General features: G+C 44.3%; 1 protein-coding gene across 2 annotated transcripts; it reads left to right on the forward strand.

Annotated features, from left to right (window-relative positions):
• The first annotated feature begins 1,726 nt into the window (after window positions 1–1,726).
• On the forward strand, window positions 1,727–14,123 carry TM2D3 (TM2 domain containing 3). 2 transcript variants are annotated; one of them, XM_052659744.1, is made up of 6 exons: window positions 1,727–1,826; window positions 2,171–2,263; window positions 4,762–4,919; window positions 9,395–9,569; window positions 11,279–11,354; window positions 13,459–14,123. In XM_052659744.1, exons 1-6 carry the CDS (start codon window positions 1,739–1,741, stop codon window positions 13,622–13,624), a joined length of 756 nt encoding a protein of 251 aa, XP_052515704.1. In that variant the 5' UTR covers window positions 1,727–1,738; the 3' UTR covers window positions 13,625–14,123. The 2 variants fall into 2 exon arrangements, with proteins under 2 accessions (XP_052515704.1, XP_052515705.1); XM_052659745.1 differs by lacking the exon at window positions 2,171–2,263 and having other exon boundaries at window positions 1,739–1,826.
• Window positions 14,124–25,688: the final 11,565 nt, after the last annotated feature.

Genomic DNA, 25,688 nt, shown 5'->3' on the forward strand with positions numbered 1-25,688 from the left:
GTCTTTATTTGCTATGTGCTCTGGAATTCGAAATAAGAGTTAAAACCTGCTCTCTTCTGTACACACTGGTCATTTAGCTTCCTGAAAAGGTGGTGGACAGAACAGTCGACCATGAATGACAGCAAATTGAACTGTATGGGCCCACAATCCCGTGGGCTTTTTTTCAATAGTAGGCTTCCCTGGTGGCTCAGCGGTAAAGAACCCACCTGGGACGCAGGAGACGTGCTGGATCCCTGGGTTGGGAAGATCCCCTGGAGAAGGGCATGGCAACCCGCTCCAGTATTCTTGCTTGGGAAATCCCACGGACAGAGGAGCCTGGCAGCTACCTTTCGTGGGGTTGCAGAAAGTCGGACACGATTGAGCAACTAACACACTTCTTCAATAGTAGTGAAGTCGCTCAGTCATGTCCGACTCTTTGCTACCCCGTGGAGTATAGCCCACCAGGCTCCTCTGTCCATTGGATTTTCCAGGCAAGAATACTGCAGTGGGTTGCCATTTCCTTCTCCAGGGATCTTCCCAACTCAGGGATCGAACCCAGGTCTCCCGCATTGCGGGCGGATGCTTTAACCTCTGAGCCACCAGGGAAGCCCTTTTCAATAGTAAATACTAGAGTATACAGGATCCTACCGGCGACAGGTGGAAGAACCGGACTTGGAGGGCCTGCGCTGTTATATGTGGGTTTCCCCCTGCACCCCTCTCCCCGAGGTGGTTCAAGGGTCACACCTGTGCGATGCTAGAAGCTGCAGGTTGTGTAATGTAACTTTTTAAGCCAACTTTTACTGAAGCCAAGAACTATTAGATTTCTTTATTCGCCATATGTACTCATGAGGGAAGGGGTGTGAGAGGACTACCCACCCGGACGGTCTTGTGGAGGGTGGACGCGAAGAGGGAGGCCTATGCGCGGCCCAGGACGAAGGATGCTGCGGCAGGAACATGTGTGGGTCGCCGTGCGAGCCTCAGGGGGCCGCGGCCTGCGAGCCGCTCTCTTCCGAGCCGGGCCTCCTCCGGAAGGTCTGGGGGCCTGAGACCTGCGCAACCAGGCATTCTCTCTGTCCTCGAGGAGTGTCTCTAGGGACTGGCTAGACTTCGGGGCGGGACGCTGGCCGGGCCCCGGGGTGTCGCGGAGTGGGGCCTTGGGTCCCCCGGGCACACCTGGAGTCCTTTCCGAGCAGTCTGGGCCGCATCTGTACACAAGCGCCTTTTCAGTCGGACTAACCGAAACTTCGTCAGATCTCTGCATGGTGCCGAGCGCACAGCAGGAGTTTTTGTCACTAAACGTACACATCCAGTCACAGGTAAACAGTGGCCAACTTCCTAAACTTGCCCGCCTCTGCCCTCAATCCCTAAGGAAAGAGAAAGTGAAGTAAAAGTCGCTCAGTTTTGTCTGACTCTTTGCGACCCCACGGACAATACAGTCCATGGAATTCCCCAGGCTAGAATACTGGAGTGGGTAGCCTTTCCCTTCTCCAGGGCATGTTCCTAACTCAGGGATCGAACCCAGGTCTCCTGCATTGCGGGCAGATTCTTTACCACAAAGGAGAAAGGTGAGCCTCTTATTCCAGGGGCAGGCAGCGCCCGGGGGTACCTGGCAGCCTTAGCCGGCGGAGCGTGGGGAAGACCGGCAGGGCTGCCGCGCCTGCGCCGGCGCTGTGGCCCCATCCGGACCCGCTCCTCGGCGCGCGCCGGCGCCCCGCCCCTCGCGCGTCCCCGCGCGTCCGGAAGTGAGCGCGCCGGCAAGATGGCGGCTGCGGTGGTCCTGCGGCCTCTTTGCCGACTGTGTCGTGTGGTGCTGTTGCTCTCACAGTTCTATATCCTGTCGGGCGGCGGTGAGTTGAGGGCTGGGGGCTCCGGGACCGCAGGCGGAGGCAGAGTGCGGGAGGAGGGCGCGAGTCGCTGCGGCCGAGTCCGGCGCGGTTTGCCGCCGCCCCTCGACTCGCTCAGGGACCCGAAGCCGCGAGCCTGGAACTGGGAGGGCCCGGGGGCTCGGCCGGGGGCGTGGAGCTGTGTCCCGGCCCCGCGCTTGGTCCCAGGTGCTCGCAAACCGGGACGAATGTCGACCTCGTTGGGTTTCCCCTTCAGTTCGTGGGCGATCAGGCCTCCAGGTTTGCCCAGGCAGCTGAAGCCTGGAGCGCAGCCGCACCGCCTGAGGTCTCCGTCTCTCCGGTCGCAGGGTCCTTCAGCGAGGAGCCCTCGCAGCCGCTGCCGCAGGCCGTCAAGGACCCGGGGCCCACACGGACCTTCACAGCGGTGCCCAGGGCGGCAGGTACCGGGCGTTTTCCGTGCTCGTAAATGTGTGTGTTTATATCTAGTGGTCTTTCCCTTTTTGGTGAACATTTCCTGTAGAATATGAAATCACTTTCCTGGTGGCTCAGATGATCAAGTGTCTGCCTGCAATGCAGAAGACCCGGGATCAATCCTTAGGTCGGGAAGATTCCCTGGAGAACGGAATGGCAACCCACACCAGTATTCTTGCCCGGAGAGTCCCATGGACGGAGCTTGGAGGGCTTACAGTCCGTGGGGTCGCGAAAGAGACGGACACGACTGAGCGAGTTTCACTTTCCATGTTTTGAACATTTTATTGATTGCATTTTAGGTTATGTGAACTGAAGACAGATGCACAGACCTTTTCTGTAGACAGTCTCGGTATTTCAATACCTTTCTACATTCCTGCCTCATCTCTTTCCAGTCCCAGGCTCCTCATTCACATCTTTTATTTCTAGTATTTTCTCACCTCACCCATCAAGAGTACCTTCAACCAATATTCCTTTCTCTTCAGAAAATTTCTTGTACCTCTTGAACCCTGATCCTGATGTTGGGTATTAAAAGGCATCCACTTAAAAGGGCTGTGTGAAATGGGGCGGGGAGGGGAGGAGAGGGTTGGGGTGCAGCGGAGGGGAGGGTGAGGGTGCGGGAAATTCCAGAGGGACTGGTTGAGACTTGGCTTTAAGTTTGGTGATGCCGCTCGCAGCTGGACCAAATTACTAACCTTTCAGGCGTCAGAGACATTTTGGTTTTGTGATTCTAAGTGTCCATCCTCCAGCCTCAGTAGTAATAGGAACAAAACAATAAAGCAAAAAGTGATATTTTGCATCAGTTCAATTCAGTCGCTCAGTGGTGTCCAACTCTGACCCCATGGACTGCAGCATGCCAGGCTTCCCTGTCCATCACCAACTCCTGGACCTTGCTCAAACTCATGTCCATCGAGTCAGTGATGCCATCCCCTGTCGTCCCCTTCTCCTCCTGCCTTCAATCTTTCCCAGCATCAGGATCTTTTCCAGTGAGTCATTTCTCCGCATCAGGTGGCCAAAGTATTGGAGTTTGAGCTTCAGCATCAGTCCTTCCCATGAATATTAAGCATTGATTTCTTTTAGGATAGACTGGTTGGATCTCCTTGCACTCCAAGGGACTCTCAAGAGTCTTATCCAGCACCACAGTTCAAAAGCAACAGTTCTTCGGCGCTCAGCTTTCTTTATAGTCCAACTCTCACGTCCATACATGACTACTGGAAAAACCACAGCTTTGGCTAGATGGACCTTTGTTGGCAAAGTAATGTCTCTGCTTTTTGATATGCTGTGTAGGTTGGTCATAGCTTTTCTTCTAAGGAGCAAGCGTCTTTTAATTTCATGGCTGCAGTCACCATCTGTAGTGATTTCGTAGCCCCACAAAATAAAGTCTTTCACTGTTTCCATTGTTTGCCCATCTGTTTGCCATGAAGTGACCCAGATGCCACGACCTTTGTTTTTTGAATGTTGAGTTTTAAGCCAGGTTTTTCACTCTCCTCTTTGACTTTCAACAAGAGGCTCTTTAGTTCCTCTTTCCTTTCTGCCATAAGGGTGGTGTCATCTGCGTATCTGAGGTTATTGATATTTCTCCCAGCAATCTTGATTCCAGCTTGTGCTTCATCCAGCCCGGCATTTTGCATGATGTACTCTGATATTTTGCATAATTGCCCACTTAATAGTGACTTTAAGTAGGATCAGTTTTAAATGAGTGTCCGTGTGCTTTGCCGAACGAAACCTTGTTCTCCGTAGTTTCATCCCTGTAGAGTTCCATTACTTCAGTGAACTGAAATTAGCAGCCATATATTATTCCTTCTATTAAAGTCTGCTAGAAGACATCAGCATACTTGAGTTTAAAACATAGATTATTTTATAGAAAAAGCACGAGAATTTTTGAGTCTTTCGGACAGTTTTTGAGAGCTTTTCTTCCTTCCTGAGAACAGTGTTTACAATTTTGGTCATCTCTTAACTCATAGCAATATATTATACTCCTGGGTAGGCTGGCTGGAAAAAAAGAACTGTAACCCACTGAATAAGCTGCTAATATTAAGAACTCTTTGTACTTTGGTAGTGTAAAACTGCATATTCCTTGCAGATTGTGCCTTGTGGAAGTACCGTTGTGTAACAATGACAGTATATCTTCTGGGGGTGGTTCCTTGTTGTACTGATTGTGTTAGAGGGTCAGTGGCTTCACTTAAAAATTAGTGAATTCAAGTGAAAAGCACTGTGGATTGGAAATGGAGAGATGTGGATTCTGATTCCAGTTCCACCCGCCCTCTGTGATCTTGAACAAACTTTACCATCTGTAAGCCTTTGTTTTTTTATCTTGTAACACAATAAACTTTTTGCAGTCCTGATTTATTACTGGCACCATATATGTATGTTGTGCTCATGATTGTGTTCCTTAACCTTGGAAAATTGCTTTTATCTGTTATTCTAATCCATATTCTAAGAGAATAAGCTTCTCTCTCGCCCCTTGCAGAAAGTACCGATATCCCACCTTATGTGATGAAGTGTCCGAGCAATGGCCTGTGTAGCAGACTTCCTGCAGACTGTATAGATTGCAAGACCAATTTTTCCTGTGTCTATGGGAAGCCTGTCACTTTTGACTGCACAGTCAAACCTTCTGTTACCTGTGTTGTAAGTACTGCAACTTATGAATTCTTAATAAACTCACTGTAAAGCTTGAGTTATGAATAGAGTTTAGATGTGAACATGGGGAAAATTGAGAAAGTACTCTACATTTTAAAAGTAAGATTTGAGGAGTAAAGTCCACTTTATCAGATGAAACTTCTGTCTCCCAGCAAGGTTTGGTGTCAGGATTCAGATAGCAGTTTTCTGGCATAAGACTAAACTGAAGTAATTGTCAGACTGCTTATAAAGGCTCAAGGGCGCCCACTGTTGTGCATCAGCAATGACCCTGTTAGAGTTGTCACACTGCAGCCTGTCTCTAATATTTATAGCTCTCAGAACACCTGCTTCAGAGCTCGGTTCCTGGAGGCAGCCCTACACCTGCTGAGTGTGACCAGGTCAGGGAGATTCACATATGTGCATTCTTGAATGGTTGGACCAGGTAAATTACTGCACACTTTGTTGTAGTCCCAGCATCTGGGTGAGATAGAGAGTAGAAATGAATAACAAAGCAGTGTCTACTCTTGGCCTTGCCAGGACCAGCTCTGGGGAGGTGGTCAAGAAAACACAGATTCTAGGTCATGTTCTCTTTAGCGGATTTCCATTGACCCAGTGATTCTCACTTAGACAAGATACCTTTCCCCAGCTGTCCTTTGGAGCCTGGTCTGCAGAGGGCTAGATTAGAAAGTTTCTCCCCTCCCCCTAACCCAGGCTCTTTCTGTTTCTCCTGAAGTCCAGTATCAGGAGAGGGCCTGAGGGAGGCTTCACTCCAGGGGGGCATGAAATTTTCTGTGGCCTCAGCATCTGGATGTAGTGTTGGTAAACTTCAGTATTTGTCACTTTCGTGTATCAGTGTTGCTCTTGAAATTGCTCTGGAAAACTGAGCTAGCTGGCGGGGAGTCTTCATGACCGCCCTTGGATTATCAGTTAGTCTTTGTTGCTTCATCTTAAATAGAATTTTCTCCCTACTCACCTAATAACAAAACCTGTTTGATGGCTTTTGAGATCACATGCTTCGTAAGTCTGGCACATAGTAGGTACCTTGTGGAAAATGAGAAAACCCTGATGGCTGAGGAGAGCTTTTCCCAGAATGAGCCTACTTTGTTTGCCTTAGTGTCTTGGACATTCATCTCTCACAACTGGTTCCTGAGTGAAACTTAGTTTTTAATTTCTTCCTCCTTTAGGTGTTCACAAAAAACAGGTGGTTTCATTTTTCAGAAAATAGCAGAGGACAGGAGAAATGACAAAGGTAGAGAAATGACAAAACTCAGGGAGGGACTTTTCCTAGCTGATCCTGTCCCTGGTCCATTCTCAACCCTTGGCTGAGACACGCCCTGGAAGCACTCTTTCCCTCCTCACACCTCAAGTGCTTTCATCTCACCTGCTTCGTGACTAGCCAGTCAACACTAATCCTGTACAGTAGCAGGTGCGCAGCCCCCAGAGGTGGCTTTTGAAGGTAATCTCAAGAGCATCTGGTGGTCTGTTTCTTCTCAGAAACGAAGAGCAGTCAAACAATTGGCTGTCAGGAGCTGTGGGTCCCAGGAGTGCTGTGGCTGTGATTTGGGGCCGGCCCCGTGTTCTTCCCTTGGTGTTTAAGATCATTGCAGGTGTATACGCAAGCATTCTTCCTCTCACCTGTTGCATTCACCCCCTTCCCTCCCCTCACCTTATGTTGAACTTCAGATTAATAGAAGGAAATAAACTCTTCTCATCCTTCTAATGTGCACTTATAGGGACTCAAGCCAAGGGAATCTCACCTGGATGACACTAGTCAAAGAAATTGTTTTATAATGTATATAAATAGAAGTAAGTGCAGAAATCCAGCTGTAATGGAAACTGCCAGGCCAGCTGACATCAGCTGGAGATGTGTTTGACAGAAATGGTTTTTGTTTCTGTTACTTGGAGGAGAGCTCAGTCTGCTAGTGTAAGTGAGGCAAGTTTAATTCCTTTAGGTAGGTTCTGTATTCTCAATAATGACACTTGTGTCACAGAGGGAAAGGTTTTTACCACATATGAGCTCTTGTTGGGGTCTGTACTTTTTTGTGGTGTGAAAGTGGACTTAGTGAATGCTAGGGTGCCCAGGTGCCCATGGGAAAAAAGTAGAATCCCTATTTTGTCCAAAGTAAATTCCAGATAGATGCCAGACTTTGTGTGAGAAGATGAAACCTCAAAGTACCAGAGAAAGTATGAGAGTTTTGTTATCGTCTCAAAGTGGGGAATATTTTTCTAAGTATGAAATAAAGTTTAGAAGTTATACAAGAAAGAATCTATACATTTGACTACTAAAGATGAGAGGTTTCTGCATGACCTTAAAAAGCATAAAGGCCAGAGATAAATGACAAACAATGAAAAAGTTTTTTGAACACGTGACAAATAATATACTAATACCCATAATGTATCAATACATCCAAAAAGCCAATGAGAAAAAGATGACATTCCAGTAGAAAAATGGTGCTAGAGCATGAGCACATGGTTCATAGCAAAGGAAATACAGGTGGACTTTCAACTTGTATTTGAAAGGTGCTTAATTTTCTCGTAGTTTAATACAAATTAATGCATTTTTTTAACCTGTCAGATTGGCAAAACAGTCAGAGTTTGATAACACTTTTCTTGAAGGTGTAAGAGACAAACATTGCTGTGTCTTGTCAGTAGATGAGTGGATTAGTCAGCCTGTGGTAGACAGTTTGTCTCATCTCTGAAAGCTGCAGGCTTCCCTGGTGCCTCAGAAGGTAAAGCATCTGCCTGCAATGTGGGAGATACGGGTTCTGTCCCTGAGTCAGGAAGATCCCCTGGAGAAGGAAATGACAACCCCCTCCAGTACTCTTGCCTTGAAAATTCCATGGACGGAGGAGCCTGATAGGCTACAGTCCATGGGGTTGCAAAGAGTTGGACACGACTGAGTGACCTCACTTTCTTTCTTTCTGAAACGTACAGATGCATGTAAGCTTTGACCTGGCAGTTCCATATCTAGGAATTCATCTAACAGGTGTTACTTATTGCACATTGATACACATAAGTATGCCTAAGAATATTCTTAGCTGCATTGTTCACCCAGCAAGGTTGGAAGCAAGCTGAATGTCCAAGAAAGAGCAGTTCACTTTGCAGCTCACTGTGTAGTGAAATAAATACATTGCAGCTGTTGAGAAGAACTAGGCAGCTCCAGAGATGTTTACTGATACCTCAGAATTAAGTGAAAGTAATTATCAGTGGGAACATTAAATTAGAAAAAGAAGAAGCGTATCTGACGTAAGCATGCCCATGCATAGAACAGACTCCCTGGAAGACCAGCATGGATGAGCTGTGCTCAGTGCTGAGGGCCTGGCAGGGCCAGCCATATCTTTATTCTCCTCTTGTCTCCCAGAGTTTGTGCCATGTACACTGTCTGCCCAGTGTTGAAAAAAAAAACAGGTTGATAAGAAACATGTGTTACAGATGCATCACTAGAAATATGCAGACATTTACAATAATAATGCTTAAATCAAGCAGTGCCTTACACTCATGAATACTGCCCTTATAAGTGGTTTTTGCATTAATAAAAAAAAATTAGTAAATATGATACTTCCCGAGGTGATTGTGTTACCATTTAAATACAGTTTTGAAAAGTATGTTTTATAGCATAATATCAAGTGGTGGTGAAAGGGTACAAAATGTTTTCAGTATAATTCCATGTATGTAAAACTGTATCACAGGAAGCAAAAATGAAAGAAGGTTAGACAGTGCTTCTCTCTGGAGAAGTTACCAGTTTTCCTATAATTTCCAAATGTGCAACAGATAAGCACATGGGGTGCTCTTACAGGCAGAAAACAAATTTAAAGTTGAAATGGAAAACTCTTGTTTCGAGGCTCAGGGCCACAGTAGCACTGGCTGAACCTCTCCAAGAGAGAGGGTCTTTCTAAATTGGGGATGGTCTTCTGCGGGTGCCTCTGGGTGGGTCCTGTTGGGTACTCCTCGGAGTGTAACAGCAGTGACTGCCCTGGGTCTCAGGACCTCAGGGACTCCTAGGAAGAGTTGAGACCCAGTAGGCAGGCTGTTCCTCCAGGAGCGTCCAGCTGGGCCCGGACTCCCACGTACCGCACAGTACTTTGAGGAGAGGGACTCATCTGCCTTGACAGCTCTCTTGTGTCTCTGGGGCTTCATCAAGTGCCTTTGCCTTTCTTCTGTGTTATGTAAGTATGCGTGTGTGTTATTAAAAATTTAGCCAAAGTAACAGTGATGAAGTAATCTTATCCTGATAACCTTTGATAGTTTGATGTGCGTTTATCTAGGTATTTTTTCTTAGGTATATATTTTGGGCTATATGCTTATGATCCTAGATCATGGCATACGCATTTGTTTTGCATACATATTGGCTTGGTACCTGTTTGTCCGCCACTTCCTCCTAGATCTTAAATAGAAGTGTTTTTGACACTTGTACCTTGGAACTATGTAGTTTTATTGACATATTGACAAGCTGGGTTATGATTGAATAGCTGTGTCCTTTGTAGGATCCAGACTTCAAATCCCAGAAGAGTTTCGTCCTCAACATGACCTGCAGGTTCTGCTGGCAGCTCCCGGAGGCTGACTACGAGTGCGTCAGCTCCAGCAACTGCAGGGCGGTGTCCTGCCCTCGGCAGCGCTATGCAACCAACTGCACTGTGCGGGACCACATCCACTGCCTGGGTGAGTCGGCTGAGGGAGGCTTCTGGGCAGAGTGCACTTCTTCAGGCGTACTTGCAGAACCATCGCAGAAGTTTGAGAATTAGGTTTCAATTGTGTAGTCAAAAATGTTTACCAGCACCTTTTAGTTATGCCAGTTCTGTTATCTTTTAAAACGTAGTATTTCATAAAATAAAAATGTACAAGGTGTAGAGCATAATGTGTGATTGAGTCTCCCCCAGGTTAACAGCCAAAGCATCTGATGCCATCGAAACTGCCAGAGTGTTTCCTGCCTCTTCTTTAGGGGTGGCACCCTTTTGAGGTTTCTTATGATCCCAATCCCTTCCTTTAAGTTTTTTATGGTTGTCCCGAAGGCAATGGCAACCCACTCCAGTACTGTTGCCTGGAAAATCCTATGGACGGAGGAGCCTGGTAGGCTGCAGTCCATGGGGTTGCTAAGAGTCGGATACGACTGAGCGACTTCCCTTTCACTTTTCACTTTCATGCACTGGAGAAGGAAATGGCAACTCACTCCAGTGTTCTTGCCTGGAGAATCCCAGGGATGGGGGAGCCTGGTGGGCTGCCGTCTATGGGGTCACACAGAGTTGGACATGACTGAGGTGAGTTAGCAGCAGCAGCAGCAGCAGCATGTATGTGCTAGAATACAGTATGGTATATTATTCAGTAAATGTGTGAAGAGGTAGCAGGCTGCTTATGGTCTCCTGGGACTTGTTTCTTTTCATCATTATGGCTCTAAGATTCTTCAGCTTGTCCTCTTCTTTTTTCACTTCTTTATAATAACCTGTTGTAAGATTGTATCATAGTTTATCTGCTCTCTGATGTATTTGGACTATTTACCTTTTTTTTTTTTGTACAAACTGTGCTGCTCTTCAAGCTTCTGTGTCTCTGGTCACACGTGTACAGGGGTGTGTCTGGCATGCACTCTGGCATGTGTTCTTTTCCATGTGATTGTGTTTGTTCACACTCCTGCCAGTGGTGCACAGCTGTTAGTGAGGATCCACATCCTCTCCAACACTCGTCCCTAAGTTTTGTTTTTTCTTATAGACTTCTATAAATTCTTTTATATTTTGGATAGCAACCTTTGATGGCCTTAAAATCCTCTCCTGAATTTTAACTTTTTCCCCCACTTTCTTTTGGTCTCTTTTGAACACAACTTTAAAATTTTAGTTAGTTGGTTTTTCATCTTTCATAGTTAGCCCTTTTTTGTTGCAAAAAGCCTTTCCCTGCTCCAGATTCACAGAGATAATTTTCTGTACTTTCTTTTAAAAGTTGTAACTGTGGCCTTTCACAGTTAGGTCTTTAGTTTCCCAGGATTGGTTTGGTGTATGGTGTGAGGTGGAGTCAGACTTACTTTCTCCAGTTTGAACAGCCAGATGTCCCAGGACCCCCGGACCATCTGTGCCCTGTGTCCATGGGATGTGTCGGTCCTGTGTGGCCTCCTCCCCTCCTGGTGCCTGGTCATCCACACCTTGACATCACGTGGGGTGGTTCACCTGCTTCAAGCTGTGGTCCTCATGAACCTGTGCTTCTCACAAGCCTGTGCTCGTGGACAGTTAGGGCTTTCTGTTTGGCATTCAAGGTAGTGAACACTTATTTTTGTGAAGAGAGTTGTCTTTTTAGGTTATAAATCATAAGACCACCGCCTATAACTTAGTCTCTTGCCAGAGTATTTTGCTACCCATGTTTCATTGTGGAGTGTTTCCCTTTCTTAGGGAACCGCACTTTTCTGAAGATGGTCTACTGCAACTGGACCGGGGGATACAAGTGGTCCACAGCCCTGGCGCTGAGGTAAGCGCTGTTGCCGGAGAGCAGAGACACCACTGGGCCTTGGCTGTGGCTGCCGGGCTCTTCTGTGCTCCTCTTTTGCTCCCTCAGGCCCTGCCATGGGCTGGCTAAACCACGGGGACTGTGCTACTGGGGGCCGTTGAGGTGTCCAGACTGCTGTCTTTGTGGCGCTTCGTGGCCTGTTGCTGGCTTTCCTCCCAAGATGCCTGCACGTTCTGGAGGTGACTCGAGTCAGTATTGGAGCTCATTAGAACCAGTCAGTCTTCCCACTCAGAGCGTACTGTGAGTCAGTGAAGTGCTGCCTGCTATTTAAAGTAGCTAGGCTTATGACTGTCTTTCATTTTCAGCAATTTTCTTCTAAATCATAAAAAAAAATACATGCTCAGTATTGAAAACTAGAAAAAACAAAAATGACAAAAGATAAATGTTGAAAATCACCTGTAATTCCACTATTCAAGCATAATTATAGACAATTTTTACATAAAAATATACTTACATTTGTGAAACTTTTCAGCAGTTTGAAAAGGAAATTGTAGCAGTTCTCCCCACCCCCACCAGAGGGAGGGGCAGGTGGGCTGCTGGCTAAATGGTCCCTGATTCAGAAGTTGTGCAGCCACTGTTGGAGGTTTACGTTGAGAGCCCAGGGACTGTATGGTGGGATGTATGCAGGGCTGCTCAGCCTTGTCGTTGTGGATGTTTAGGCCAAGAATTCTTGGTTGTAGGGCATCCTGTGCAGAGTAGGGTGTGTAGCATCCTCTCTGGACTCCATTTATTGCGTGTTGTTTACAAGTCTCCCTACCCCAGTGGTGACAGTCAATAGCGCCTCCAGGTATTGCCTCTGTCTGGGGACCACTGCTTGAGGGTCTGGCTAGGAAGGTGGAGGGTCCTGTCTGGCAGGAAGGCTCCCCTGGAAAATGAAAAGAGGGGGCCACGACAGAAAGTCAGACACAGCAAAGGTGAGATTGCCCAGCATCTTTGACACAGTAGTTCACGTTGAAAATAACACCTGACTTTCTGCTTTCCAACAAACTTTTTATTTTGGATTCATTTTAGATTTGCAGAAAAGCAAAAGCAAAGCTAGAGCGTTCTGTACACCCCTCAACTAGTCTCCCCTCATTGTAAACATCTTAAATTACTATGACATGTTTCACAGCTGGCTTTTAAACAGTAAGAATAGAGTTCTTCTCTGGGCTCAACATGGTTTCTTGCCAAATATTGAATGTGATGCTGCCTGGCAGTTGCTTCATGGTTCTCGGGTTGGGGTGGGAAGGAAAGGGTGTGATGAACTGGGGCTGTGTACATGGTGATAATTATTGGGGCTGGGTTGTGGGCTTCCCAGGTGACTCAGTGGTAAAGAAACCACCTGCCAATGCAGGAGATATAGGCTTGATCCCTGGGTTGGGAAGATTCCCTGGAGAAGGAAATGGCAACCCACTCCAGTATTCTTGCCTGGAGAATCCCATGGACAGAGGAGCCTGGTGGGCTACAGTCTGTGGGGTCGCAAAGTGTCAGACACGACTGAGCGACTAAAAACAATAAACATGGGTGCTGTTGGCTTTCTTTTAACTTGTGTATGTTTTAGAATTTTCCATAATAAAAATTTTAAAAGAAAAGCAATGAGAAGTTCTCTGAATATTGTTAGATGTTAGAATTTGAAGGAACCTTACAAGTCATTTTTTCCTAACACAGTGCTTTTTCACATGGGTTGACTGACACAGGTCAAGATTGGATGAGGTGGCCAGCTGGCTGGCTGCCTTGAGATGCTCCTGCAGCCTCCACATTGCTGCTCTGTCTGTTAGACTAGCCCTGCTTTGCCCTCCCAGATGCACTGTTTTTTTTGCTGCTTAAAAAAGTAGCAAGCTAGATTTTCTTGAGAAGAGAAGGATTAGATTTCAGTACAGCTCATGTGTGTTCATTGTTGACATGTGAGCAGTCTTCTTGCCTGTGATTGTTTGGTGGTGTGCATTTGTGAGATGATCGCTGTGTCCTCGTCCAGGGTCTGCTGATCTGAGGCCCTTTCACACATGTGAGTCAGCACGGTTAACTGAGCCCCAGCTGGTGCAGTTGGGGAGCCGTTGATGCATTGCAGGCCTGTTTGCTGTTGCAGCATCACCCTCGGTGGGTTTGGAGCAGATCGCTTCTACCTGGGCCAGTGGCGAGAAGGCCTCGGCAAGCTCTTCAGCTTCGGGGGCCTGGGAATATGGACGCTGATCGATGTCCTGCTCATTGGAGTTGGCTACGTGGGACCAGCGGACGGCTCTTTGTACATTTAGCTGCAGTTACATGCTTCAGAGAGGAGCGGAGCTTAGCAAATGTGCTTTGCCTGTGGGAATCCACGTGGTTTGAGGGACTTGTATGTGTGTTTAATGTACAGCATCTGTACTTTGCCTGCCTTGATGAAGGTAAAATAAAAAACGGTGAACCATGCTTATATGGAATTTGGTTTTCTTTGCCTGCAATCTTTTTTTTTTTCTGTGAAAAAATTTAAACTGGAAGAACGACCTGTGCAACTGAAAATCTGTTTAGTTCCTACACTTGAGTTTTATATTACTTACTTCAGAGTGTATCATTTGTATCTCCAACTTGAATGTCATCTGCCATAAAAAACATTTGAGCTATAATTGCAGAGAGTGAAAATCTTTTCATTCTTCAGCTAAATAAAGTTATTTATCTAAACTTCAGTCATCTCTTGAGTTTTACAATGTAATAATGTCTGTGTAGTATGGTCTTTCTGTATGATTGTTTGAAATAAATGCAGAAATTTTGTGTCTGGTTCCTGTGATAGCAATTTTGTTAGTAATACAAAAGGTTGCAAGAGTACTGGAAAATAAATAAAACTACAAGTTACTTTAAAATTTTTGCAGGCTTCTGTTATGTTTTTTATTTTTATTTATTTATTTTTATTTAAAATTTTTATTTTTACTTTGTTTTGCTTTACAATACTGTATTGGTTTTGCCATACATTGACATGAATCCACCATGGGTGTGTTATGTTTTTTATATTAAAACATAATCTTGAATAATCATAGCAACTTTCTTTTATTATTAAGAAGTGAAATGTTTCTTTTTCAGGGTATTAGTCCATTCTAATAGATTTATTCATAATTGGCTGGTTCATTAACACAAGTGGAAATGTTTAAAAATGTGTCAGTGTGATAAATGCTTTTGAGTCTTTACAAGATCTGTTGTAGACCCTTTCTTGGAAAAAAAAAACATTTATTAATCCAAAAACTCTTTTTTGCAAAAACATTTTTAGTTAACTTCTTAAAATTCAAGTATAGTCAATATACAGTGTTTCAAGTGTACAGCAGAGTGATTCAGTTATGTATGTTGTTGAGTCACTAAGTTGATTCTGTCTCTTCACGACCCCCAGACTGTAGCCCACCAGGCTTCTCTGTTCATGGAATTTTCCAGACAAGGATACTATAGGGAGAAGTACCGTGTGTATGTTAATCCCCAATTCCCAGTTTATCTATCCCAGCCTTTCTGCTCTGGTAACCATAAATTTCTTTTCTGTGTCTGCAAGTCTGTTTCTGTTTTGTAAATAAGTTCATTTGTATAATTTTTATGATTCCACATACAAGTGATATATGGTATTTGTCTTACTCTGTCTGACTTGCTTCACTTAGTGTGATCATCTCTAGGTTCATCCATGTTGCTTCAAATGGCATTATTTCATTCTTTTCTATGGCTGAGTAACTATTTGTTGTTCAGTTGCTCCATTGTTTGACTCTGCAGCCCCATGGACTGCAGCACGCCAGGCTTCCCTGTCCTTCAGCATCTCCTGGAGCTTGCTCAGACTCATGTCTGTTGAGTTGGTGATGCCATCCAACCATCACATCCACTGTCGTCCCCTTCTTCTGCCTTTAGTCTTACCCAGCATCAAGGTTTTTTCCGATGAGTCAACTCTTTGTATCAGGTGGCCAAAGGATTGGAGCTACAGCTTCAGCATCAGTCCTTGCAGTGAAGGACTGAGTAATTTTCCATTGTATGTATGTACCACATCTTTATCCATTCCTCTGTGGATGCACATTTAGGTTGCTTCCACACCTTGGCTGTTGTAAATAGTGCTGCTATGAACATTAGGGTGTTAATATCTTTCCAAGTTAAGAATTTTCATCTTTTCTGGATATATGCCAGAGAAGTAAGTTTGTTGAATCATATGGTAGTCCTATTTTTGGTTTTTGAAGGAGCGTCCATACTTTTCTCCATAGTGGCTGAACCAATTTACATTTCTGTCAAGAGTGTGGAAGGGTTCCTTTTTCTCCACACCTTCTCCAGCCTTTATTGTTGATAACTTAGACTTTTTGGTAATAGCCATTTTGACTTGTGTGAGGTGATACCTCATGATAGTTTTCGTTTGCATTTCTGTAATAATTAATGATGTGACAGTCTTTTTATATGCCTGTTGGCCATCTGTATGTCTTCCTTGGAGAAATGTCTATTTAGAACGTCTGCTCATTATTTGATTGATTTTTTTTTTTTTTGAGCTATACCAGCTGTTTGTGTATTTTGGGGATTAAGCCTTGTTGGTTGCCTCTTTTACAAATATTTTCTCCTAGTTTGTATGTTGTCTTTTTGTTTTGCTTGTGGTTTCCTTTCCTGTGCAAAAGCTTTTTAGTTCAATTAGGTCTTTTTGTTTGTTTTTGCTTTGCTTCTGTTAGACTCTAGAAGTAATTCCAAAAAAATGTTGCTGCAATTTTTGTCCAAGAGTGTTCTGCTTATGTTTTCCTCTAGGAATTTCATAGTATCTGATCTTTAATCCATTTTGAGTTTATTTTATATATAATGTTAGAGAATATTATAGTTTCATTCTTTTACATGTAGCTGTCCAGTTTTCCCGGGACCACTTACTGAAGAGACTCTTTTCTTCTCTTGTATGTTTTTGCCTCCTGTGTCATAAATTAATTGACCCATTGAACTTTATGTCTGCTTCTGTGTCAGTACCATACTGTTTTAATAACTGTAGCTTTTAGTATAGTCTGAAGCCAGGGAGTATCCTCTATCTCCATTCTTCTTTCTCAAGATTGTTTTGGCTACTTGTTCAAGTTCTGTGAAAAATGCCATTGGTATTTTTGTTAGGAATTGCATTGAATCAACAGACTGCCTTGGGTAGTATAGTCATTTTGACATTGTTGATTCTTCCAGTCTAAGAATGTGGCATATCTTTTCATTTGTGTTTGTGGTTTTTAGTTTCTTTCATCAGCATCTTACAGTCCTTGGAGTATGGGCATTCTGCCTCCTTAGGTAGGTTTATTTCAATTTTTTTTTTTTTTTTTGATGCAGTGGTAAATGGGATTGTTTCCTTAATTTCTCTCTGATATTTCACTGATAGTATATAGAGATGCAGGAGATTTTTGTATGTTAATTTTGTATCCTTCAAATTTACCAAATTCATTGATGAGCCCTAGTAGTTTTATGGTAGTGCCTTTAGAATTTTCTGCTTATAGTATCACATCTACAAACAGTGACAGTTTTACTTCTTTTCCAGTTTGGAAGTAGAAGTGAAGTTGCTCAGTCGTGTCCTACTCTTTGCAACCCTATGGATTGTATAGTCCACCAGGCTTCTCCGTCCATGGAATTTTCCAGGCAAGAATACTGGAGTGGATTGCAGTTTCCTTTTCTAGGGAATCTTCCTGACCCAGGGATCAAACCCAGGTCTCCCGCATTGCAGGCAGATGCTTTACCATCTGAGCCACCTGGGAAGCCCTTATTATTTCTTTTTTTTTTTTTCTCTGACTGCTGTGACAAGAACTTCCAAAACTGTTGAATAAAAGTGGTGAGAGAGGGCATCTTTGTCTTGTTCCTGATCTTGGAGGCAATGCTTTCAGCTTTTCACTGTTAAGTATGATGTTGGCTCTGGGCTTGTTATGTATGGCCTTTATTATGTTGAGGTAGGTTCCCTCTATTGCCACTTTCTGGAGAGTTATTATCAGAAATGTTAGATTGTATCAAACGCTTTTCTGCATCTAGTGTGATAATCATATGTTTTTTCCTGCAGTCTCTTAGTATGGTGCATCACATTGACTGATTTGTGGATATTAGAAAATCCTTGCGTCCCTAGGATGAATCCCACTTGATCATGCGTGGTGTAGGATCCTTTTACTGTACTGTTGGATTTGGTTTGCCACTGTTTTGCTGAGGATTTTTGCTTCTTTGGTCATCAGTGATAATCGGCCTTTAATTTTCTATTTTTTGTGATATCTCTGGTTTTGGGATCAGGGTGTTGCTGGCCTCATAAGAGTTTTGGAGTGTTCCTTTCCAGTTTTTGGAAAGAGTTTCAGAAGGATAAGTATTATTTCTTCTGTAAATGTTAGATAGACTCCACCTGTGAAGCCATTTGGTCCTGGACTTTGGTTTATTGGAAGTTTTTAAATCACAGATTCAATTTGATTACTTATGCATGATCTGTCTATATTTTCTGTTTCTCTCCGGTTCTGTTTTGGAAGGTTGTGTTTTCCTAAGAATTTGTCCATTTCTTCCAGGTTGTCCATTTTTTTGGCATATAGTTGTATGTAATAGTCTCACTTGATTCTTTGTATTTCTCTGGTGTCAGTTGTAGTTTTCTCCTTTTTCTCTTTTGATTTTATTGATTGGGGCCCCTTACCTCATTTTCTTTATGAGTCAAGCTAAAGGTTCGTCAATCTTGTTTATCTTTTCAAAGAACCAGCTTTTAGTTTTGTTGATCTTTTCTATTTTTTAAAATTTGTATTTCACTTATTTATGCTCTGATCTGTATGATTTCTTTTCTTCTACTAAGTTTGTTGTTTTTTTTGTCTGTTTGTTTTGTTTTTTGCATTTTCTCTTACTGCTTTAGGTGTAAGTTTAGGTTGTTTATTTGAGATTTTTCTTGTTTGGTAGGTAAGCTTGTGTTGCTGTATACTTCTCTGTTAGAAATGCTTTTGTTGCATCCCACAGATTTTGGATTGTTGTGGTTTTGTTTTCACTTGTCTCTAGGTATTTTTGATTTCCTGTTAGATTTCTTCAGTGATCCATTGGTTGTTTAGTAGCATATTGTTTGGTCTCCACTTGTGTTTTTTGTAGGTTTTTCCTGGTAGTTGAGTTCTAGCCTCGTGGCATTGTGGTCAGAAAATATGCGTGATATTCAATTTTCTTGAATTTATTGAGCCTTGCTTTGTGACGCAGCATGTGGTCAGTCGTGGAGGGTGTTCTGAGTGCACTTGAAAAGAATGTGTATTCTGCTGCTTTTGGGTGGAATTTTTAATTAAGTCCATCTCACCTAATGTGTCATTTAAAGCCTGATTTTCTCTCTGGATGACCTGTCCATTGATGTAAGTAGGGTGTTAAAGTTTCCCACTATTTCTATGTTACTGTTGATTTCTTCTGTCATTGCTGTTAGCGTTTGCCTTATATGTTGAGGTGCGACTGTGTTGGTTGGATCTGTATATGCAGTCATTAATCATTATCTTAGACTGATCCCTTGATCATTATGTAGTGTCCTTCTTTGTCCCTTGTAGCAGTCTTTATTTTAAATTTTGTTTTATGTGATAAAGACTCTAACTATTTCTTGATTTCCATTTGCATGGAATATCTTTTTCCGTCTACTCACTTTCAGTCTTTATGTGTCCCTAAGTCTGAAGTGGGTGTCCTGCAGACAGTATATACACAGGTCTTGTTTCTCTATCCATTCAGTCTGTTTCTTTTGGTTGGAGCATTTAATTCCTTTATATTTTGGGTTATTATTGATATGTATATTTTTATTTCCATTTTATTAATTGTTTCACATTTGTTTTTGTAGGTCTTTTTGGGTTTTAATAACTTTCTTTAAAAACATTTACAGGCTTTTTTGCATTTTTCTCTTTAAATTGGGTTCATTTTAGTTCAGTCGCTCAGTCGTGTCCAACCCTTTGCGACCCCATGAGTTGCACACCAGGCCTCCCTGTCTATCACCAACTCCTCAAGGTCACTCAAACTCATGTCCATCAAGTCGGTGATGCCATCCAGGCATCTCATCCTCTGTCATCCCCTTCTCCCCCTGCCCCCAATCCCTCCCAGCATCAGGGTCTTTTCCAATGAGTCAACTCTTCGCAGGAAGTGGCCAAAGTATTAGAGTTTCAGCTTAAGCATCATTCCTTCCAATGAATACCCGGGACTGATCTCCTTTAGGATGGACTGGTTGGATCTCCCTGCAGTCCAAGGGACTCTCAAGAGTCTTCTCCAACACCACAGTTCAAAAGCATCAATTCTTCGGTGCTCAGCTTTCTTCACAGTCCAACTCTCACATCCATACATGACCACAGGAGAAACCATAGCCTTGACTAGATGGACCTTTGTTGGCAAGGTAATATCTCTGCTTTTCAATATGCTATCTAGGTTGGTCATAACTTTCCTTCCAAGGAGTAGGCGTCTTTTAATTTCATGGCTGCAGTCACCATCTGCAGTGATTTTGGAGCCCCCCAAAATAGTCTGACACTATTTCCACTGTTTCCCCATCTATTTCCCATGAAGTGATGGGACCAGATGCCATGATTTTCGTTTTCTGAATGTTGAGCTTTAAATTGGGTATGTGTTTCTATTTTCCTGATATAATAGTATTTATTTACATCAGTTTCCCATCAACACACAAGTCATTTAACGATATTTATATTGACCATTTCCATTGGTTGACAGGAGGCTCTTCCACTAAAGACTCTCTGATTTCCACCGAACCATTTTTCTTCCCAGACTTAGTTTATTTTCAGCCTGAGGAATCACCTCTTTGGCCTCCCTGAAGTTGCTCTTCTAGTGTCTTAACATCTGGTTCAGCTTTGACCATACTCAGCTTTTCATATGTAATCTGTTCTGTATGCTTTTCTAAATTTAAAAAAACTATCATTTAATTTTTTTGGCTGTGCCATGTCCTCATTTTTGCACGGGCTTTTCTCTCATTGCAGAGAGCAGGGGCTAGTGCAGTGGCTTCTCTTATTGCAGAGCACAGGCTGTAGGGCTCTTGGGTGTAAGTAGTTGTGGCTCCCGGGCTCTAGAGCACAGGCTCAGTGATTATGGTGATGGGCTAAGTTGTCCCACGTCATGTGGGATCCTCCAAGACGAGGAATTGAACCCATGTCCACTACATTGGCAGGTGACTTCACCACTGAGTCATTAGGGAAGCCCTGTATACTTTCTGTATGCTTCATTTTTAGGGATTTGTGGAAGAACATCAAGAATCTGTGAATAGTATTTTTAGCCTCTCATGTAGACTCACATACAGCCAGTTCCACAAGGCCAGTGATCTTTAGCAAGCCCACCATGACAGCAGAGTGTTACTTTTTAAACATCTGTGTCAATAGCCAGATGTAATTAACCAGGTTATCAGATATTTAGCTATAAAATATTTTTGAGACCATCTCCATAAACCTCAGGTGACAAAAACGTGTTTCTTTGTCAGAGTAAATTATAGTTTACCTGAAAGGGGCACTGAATCATTTGGTGCTATAACACCCTTTCGTGGTGGTGGGCTAGTTGCTTAGTCATGTCCAACTCTGCCTGCCAGGCTCCTCTGTCCGTGGGATTTCCCAGGCAAGGATACTGGAGTGGGTTGCCATTTCCTCCTCCAGGGGATATTCCTGACCTAGTGACCGAACCCACTCTGCTGCATTGCAGGTGGATTCTTTACCATTGAAACCACCAGGGAAGGTCCTACTTGCCCTTTAGGAACCAGGAGTTGTGTATGGGCAGGTGTGTGTTGGTCTGGTCAAGTAGCAGTTTCAGCCCTGAACACTAGGTGGGGCTTCCCCATTACAGTTGCTTTCCTGTCATATTCCCAGAAGCAGCCAGTGTTCACTTGTTTTTTTCCTGGGACCACGAGCCTGGGCACGGAATAGGCAGCACTTCAGGTGGGCAGCCCGGATTGCGTGAGACTTTCTTTTCTAGAGACAGGACACTTTCTTATCCGACCTGGGCACTTGAGACTGGGCTGAGCAGGTATTTCAAGGAGGACCTGTCCTGCTAGGAAGCAGGGCCTTTGTTAATTATGGTAAAGATTACCCAAGAATCTGCTCCATGTTCAGCTCTGCATAGAAGAGAATCTCCACTGCTGTTACTCCCACATGAGGAGGAGCAGGGAGGTGACAGGAACTGCTGGCAGTGTGCAGTGTGTATCCTGACTTCTGGCCATCTGTATGGCTTTGGGGTCTTGAGTTAAATGACCAGTGTCCAGTGTTTGAAAGGTGAAAATTGAAAAGACTGAATGCACAAGAGACAATGGATGAACTTCTTCCTAAGCCGTTTTACATGCAGACCTCAGCTTCCTTGGTCACCCAGTGGTAAAGAGTCTGCCTGCCAATGCAGGAGATGTGGGTTTGATCCCTGGGTTGGGAAGATCCCTTGGAGAAGGGAATGGCTGCCCACTCCAGAATCCTTGCTGGAGAATCCCATGGACAGAAGAGCCTGGTAGGTTAGACCATGGGGTCTCAAAAGTGTTGGACGTGACTTAGTGACTAAAAACAACACCTAAAGGAACCTAAAGAATATAAGCAAATTGGGGATAGTTCCTATCAAGGATTTGATGGAGCCAGTGGCCTCAGAGAACTAGTGGGAAGATGAAGAGGTTCTCAAAAGTTATGAGTGAGGAACTCGTGAAAGTGAGAGTCGCTCAGTTGTGTTTGACTCTGGGACCCCATGGACTATATATATAGTCCGTGGAATTCATACATGGGCCTTATTTTGCCAGTAATTCTACTTGTGAAGGATTAATTTCAAACCTAGGTTTGAAGGGTTTGTTAGCAAAACAAACCACTCGTTACATACATATTTAGATTTTTTAAATAGATTTTTAAACTTAATTTCAATGTACAGTCATTACAAATACAAATAGAAACAATAGAAGTAACAACATACTCATCACTAGATTGGGCTGACCTACAACCAGACTTAACAGTTGTGGGAAATTCCTTGTTAGAGCAGTCTGGAATCCCAGGCGGGAGAGGGTCTTGGGCAGTGTGTCCACTCCATGGGTGAGACAGTTCCAGGGCTGTCACGTGTGATCCCGGCTGCAAAGTGATATCATCAGTTTGTGCGCAAAAATGTAGCTCTGGTTAACTTGAACCTTTTTACAGTGCTGTTCTTTTCACATTGTGAATCATAGGGTTTTGTTAGATTCTGGAGCGGGGGGTAGGGAGGTGGGGGTTGGTTGACCAGATCCTCAGGGACTCAAAAATTCAAGACCTACTCCCTTCCTAATCTAAAGTGCTGCCTGACTTGCTACACATGCCAGCAGGCACAGAATCCAGGTGTTACCAAAACCCCAAGTCCGTGTGTGCAATGCTCAGTGAGATCAAACAATACTAAAACATTGGAGTTTGGAACAGAGAAAGGTTTATTATAGGTTCATGCAAGGAGATGGGTGGCTTATGCCCTAAGAACCCCAAAGTTACTGAAAACTTAGCAGAGCCCTTTATAAAGCAAAAGGGGAAGGAGGGGCGTGGTTAGCTGTTGAAGATTTCTTGGTTTCAGCTCCTTTGTTCCTGAGGCCCAGTGATGATCAGGTAATGATATTCCTGTAAATCTCCACCAAACGAATGTTACTGTCTGTCCCAACAAGAAAGAGCAAGATCCCAAGGCACAGCTGTCACCCTCCAGGGTCTCCATCCTGGCTAAGAGGCACTGACCAATAGCTGAGCAGGGCCCATTGCCTGGTAACGGTGCAGAATAATGATGCACAGCAATGGCTGCTAAGATCTGCGCCTGCTGTGCTCTGTCACAGAGGCAGAATCCAGGCAGGTTACAGGTCTGCTCTCCTGCTGCTGAAGCCTGAACAAGACTTCCTCCATTTTGGTCTGCCTAACTTGAAGGAAGTCTAATAGAATGGCATGTTCAAAGGGCAGCAGAGAGGGTGGGGGTGATCTCTAGTCAGTTGCAGGAGCCTCAGCTGGCAGCCAACTGTCTTGTTTGGGTCTGACCTTTAGACTCTATTCCCCTGCTGTGGGAACTCTGATCAGAGGCTGTTACATGGGGAAGCTCATCACAGGCTGGGCACCATGTTGATCACCACCTTCAGATGACGGTACTCTAGAAATTCAGAATTTATCACTGCAGCACGCCGTGTGTCACTACTTTGAAGCACGTCTATCTTGCTTTGTCAGCATTCTTCCACTCACCTCAGTAACTTCTGGTGGGCAGGTGGTGTGTTACTTATTGCTCTCTCCACATCACTGTCCCCAGCGCAGCGTCATGCAGACGGTGGCCCTCATATCCGCTGCTGAATGAATGCCATAGGTGTCTTGCAGGTATTGAAGCACCCGAGTGGGATTCTGGACTCTGGCGGGTGAGACGGTTGCAGGGTGGCGACATACAGAAGTTGGCTCTAAATAAATATTGGCCACAGCACCACGTGAATCTGATTCTTGCAAATTGCTGAGGAGCATTGGTTTATGGTGCCTATAAAAATTTCTAGAGGATTTTATGTTTCAAGGGACTTCTCTGGCAGTCCAGTTGTTAAGATTCCATGCTTCCACCACAGGGTCATGGGTTTGATCCCTGGCTGGGGAACTAAGATCCCACATGCGTCACTGTGCAGCCAAAAAGGGAAAGAATAGATTTTTACACTTCAAGATTTAAAATGTAAAGATGTCTTCTGTATGCCACGCAACTTTGCTTCACTTTTAAAGTACTTTGTGCCAGAATTGCATTTTTGGCACATGATCAGGTAAGAAATTTGCAGATAGTTCTGATTCATTCTGTTAGTGAATGGAAAGCACGCTGTAACTGATGCTGCTTTTCAGATATGTCAGGAGAACTTGAAAAGGCAGGCAGGTTCCTTCATGTGTGCTGGAGTTTCCCTCTGTCCAAGCCAGAGTGTGTGAACTGTCATAAGGTTAGAGGGTATGTGGTTCGGTATAAATTCTTGGATTTGAAGTATGGAAATTGTGCTTTAAAAGCATGCTTTTACACAGGAGGAGGCAGCTTTGATTAAGACACTGGACGTGGTTTACTGAGACTGCAGGAGACTGCAGGAGAGCAGGGCTCAGGGTCTGTGTTGTGGCCCAGCGTCTCAGGAGTAAGCTAAAGAGTAAGCTAGAGACCTAAACACATTGCTGAGATCTGGAGAGAGCAGCTGGATCAGAGCATCTCCGTTTGCAAATACTAAGTGAGACAAACAGGTGGTTAAACTGGCACCTCCTTGCCACAAAGAACAAGCCAACAAATAAACCTGGCAGGAGACGAGGAAAAAGACAACCCCCCCCACCCCCACCGCAAAAAAAATCCAGAAACGGTAAGAGAATAAAAAGTTATTGTGTGTGCCAGGTTACTCCTGCAAGTGGTATTGCTGGTGAATCACCACAATCTGGGGACTCTGTCTCAGGAGAGCGGCTAGCTGGGAGTGGGTTGAGTATCCTTATCCTTCCCTGTCCATGGGGGAGGGGTGTGGTGAACAGGGCAGCTGGAGAGCAACCAGGATGGACTCTGATGGAGCTGGGGGTTCCACATCGAGCTAGAGAATGGATCCAGAGCCTGGGATGTTCACCAGAGGTTATGGCATCACCTCTTACACAGGGGGCAGGAAACGCTGCCAGGGACATTTAGAAAACCTTGGTGAAGAGACGAGAGATCAGATACTCCAGGAAAAACAGTCTCAGCTGAGCTCTTCCCACATCGCCTCTGCCAGTCAGGCTCCAGAGCATTACGTGGAAGACAAAATATGGCTTTCACACTGCTCAGAGAGGAAACAAGCAGGGTGATCTGTTCACTCAAATACCATGAGGTTGCCCACATCATACAACAACATGATAAAAAGGAACAACAGCTTCATATCCACTAGAATAACTGCAGTAGAAAGGATAGTCAAACAAGAATTAGGATGGGGAGAAATTGGAACCGTCATATATTGCTGGTGGGAATGGAAAACGATTGCAGCCACTTAGTAAAACAGTCTGGCAGTTCTTAAAAAATTTCAAGCATGGAGTTAACTGTTTTTGACTTGTGAATTCTACTTCTAAATACATGCCCCCCCCCACACAAAAAAAGAAAATATAGGTATATGCAAAAACTTGCTCATAGCAGCAATATCCATAGCAGTCAAAAGTAGAAACAAGCCAAATGTCCGCCAAGTGATCACGTGGTGTGCTTAGTCGCTCAGTCGTGCCCAACTCTCTGTGACACCATGGACTGCAGCCCACCAGGCTCCTCTGTTGATGGGATTTCCCAGGCAAGAATACCGGAGTGGGTTGCTATTTCCTACTCCAGGAGATCTTCCCTACCCAGGAATTGAACCCCTATCTCTTGCATCTCCTGAATTGGCAGGTGGATTCTTTACCACTGATGTCACCTAGGGAGCCCCCAGTGATGGGTAACACGTTAAGAAAATGTTCTCTATCTGAACAATACAATACTGTTCAG

The sequence above is a fragment of the Budorcas taxicolor genome, chromosome 21 (genome assembly GCF_023091745.1).
Source record: "Budorcas taxicolor isolate Tak-1 chromosome 21, Takin1.1, whole genome shotgun sequence".
Lineage (NCBI taxonomy): Eukaryota > Metazoa > Chordata > Mammalia > Artiodactyla > Bovidae > Budorcas > Budorcas taxicolor.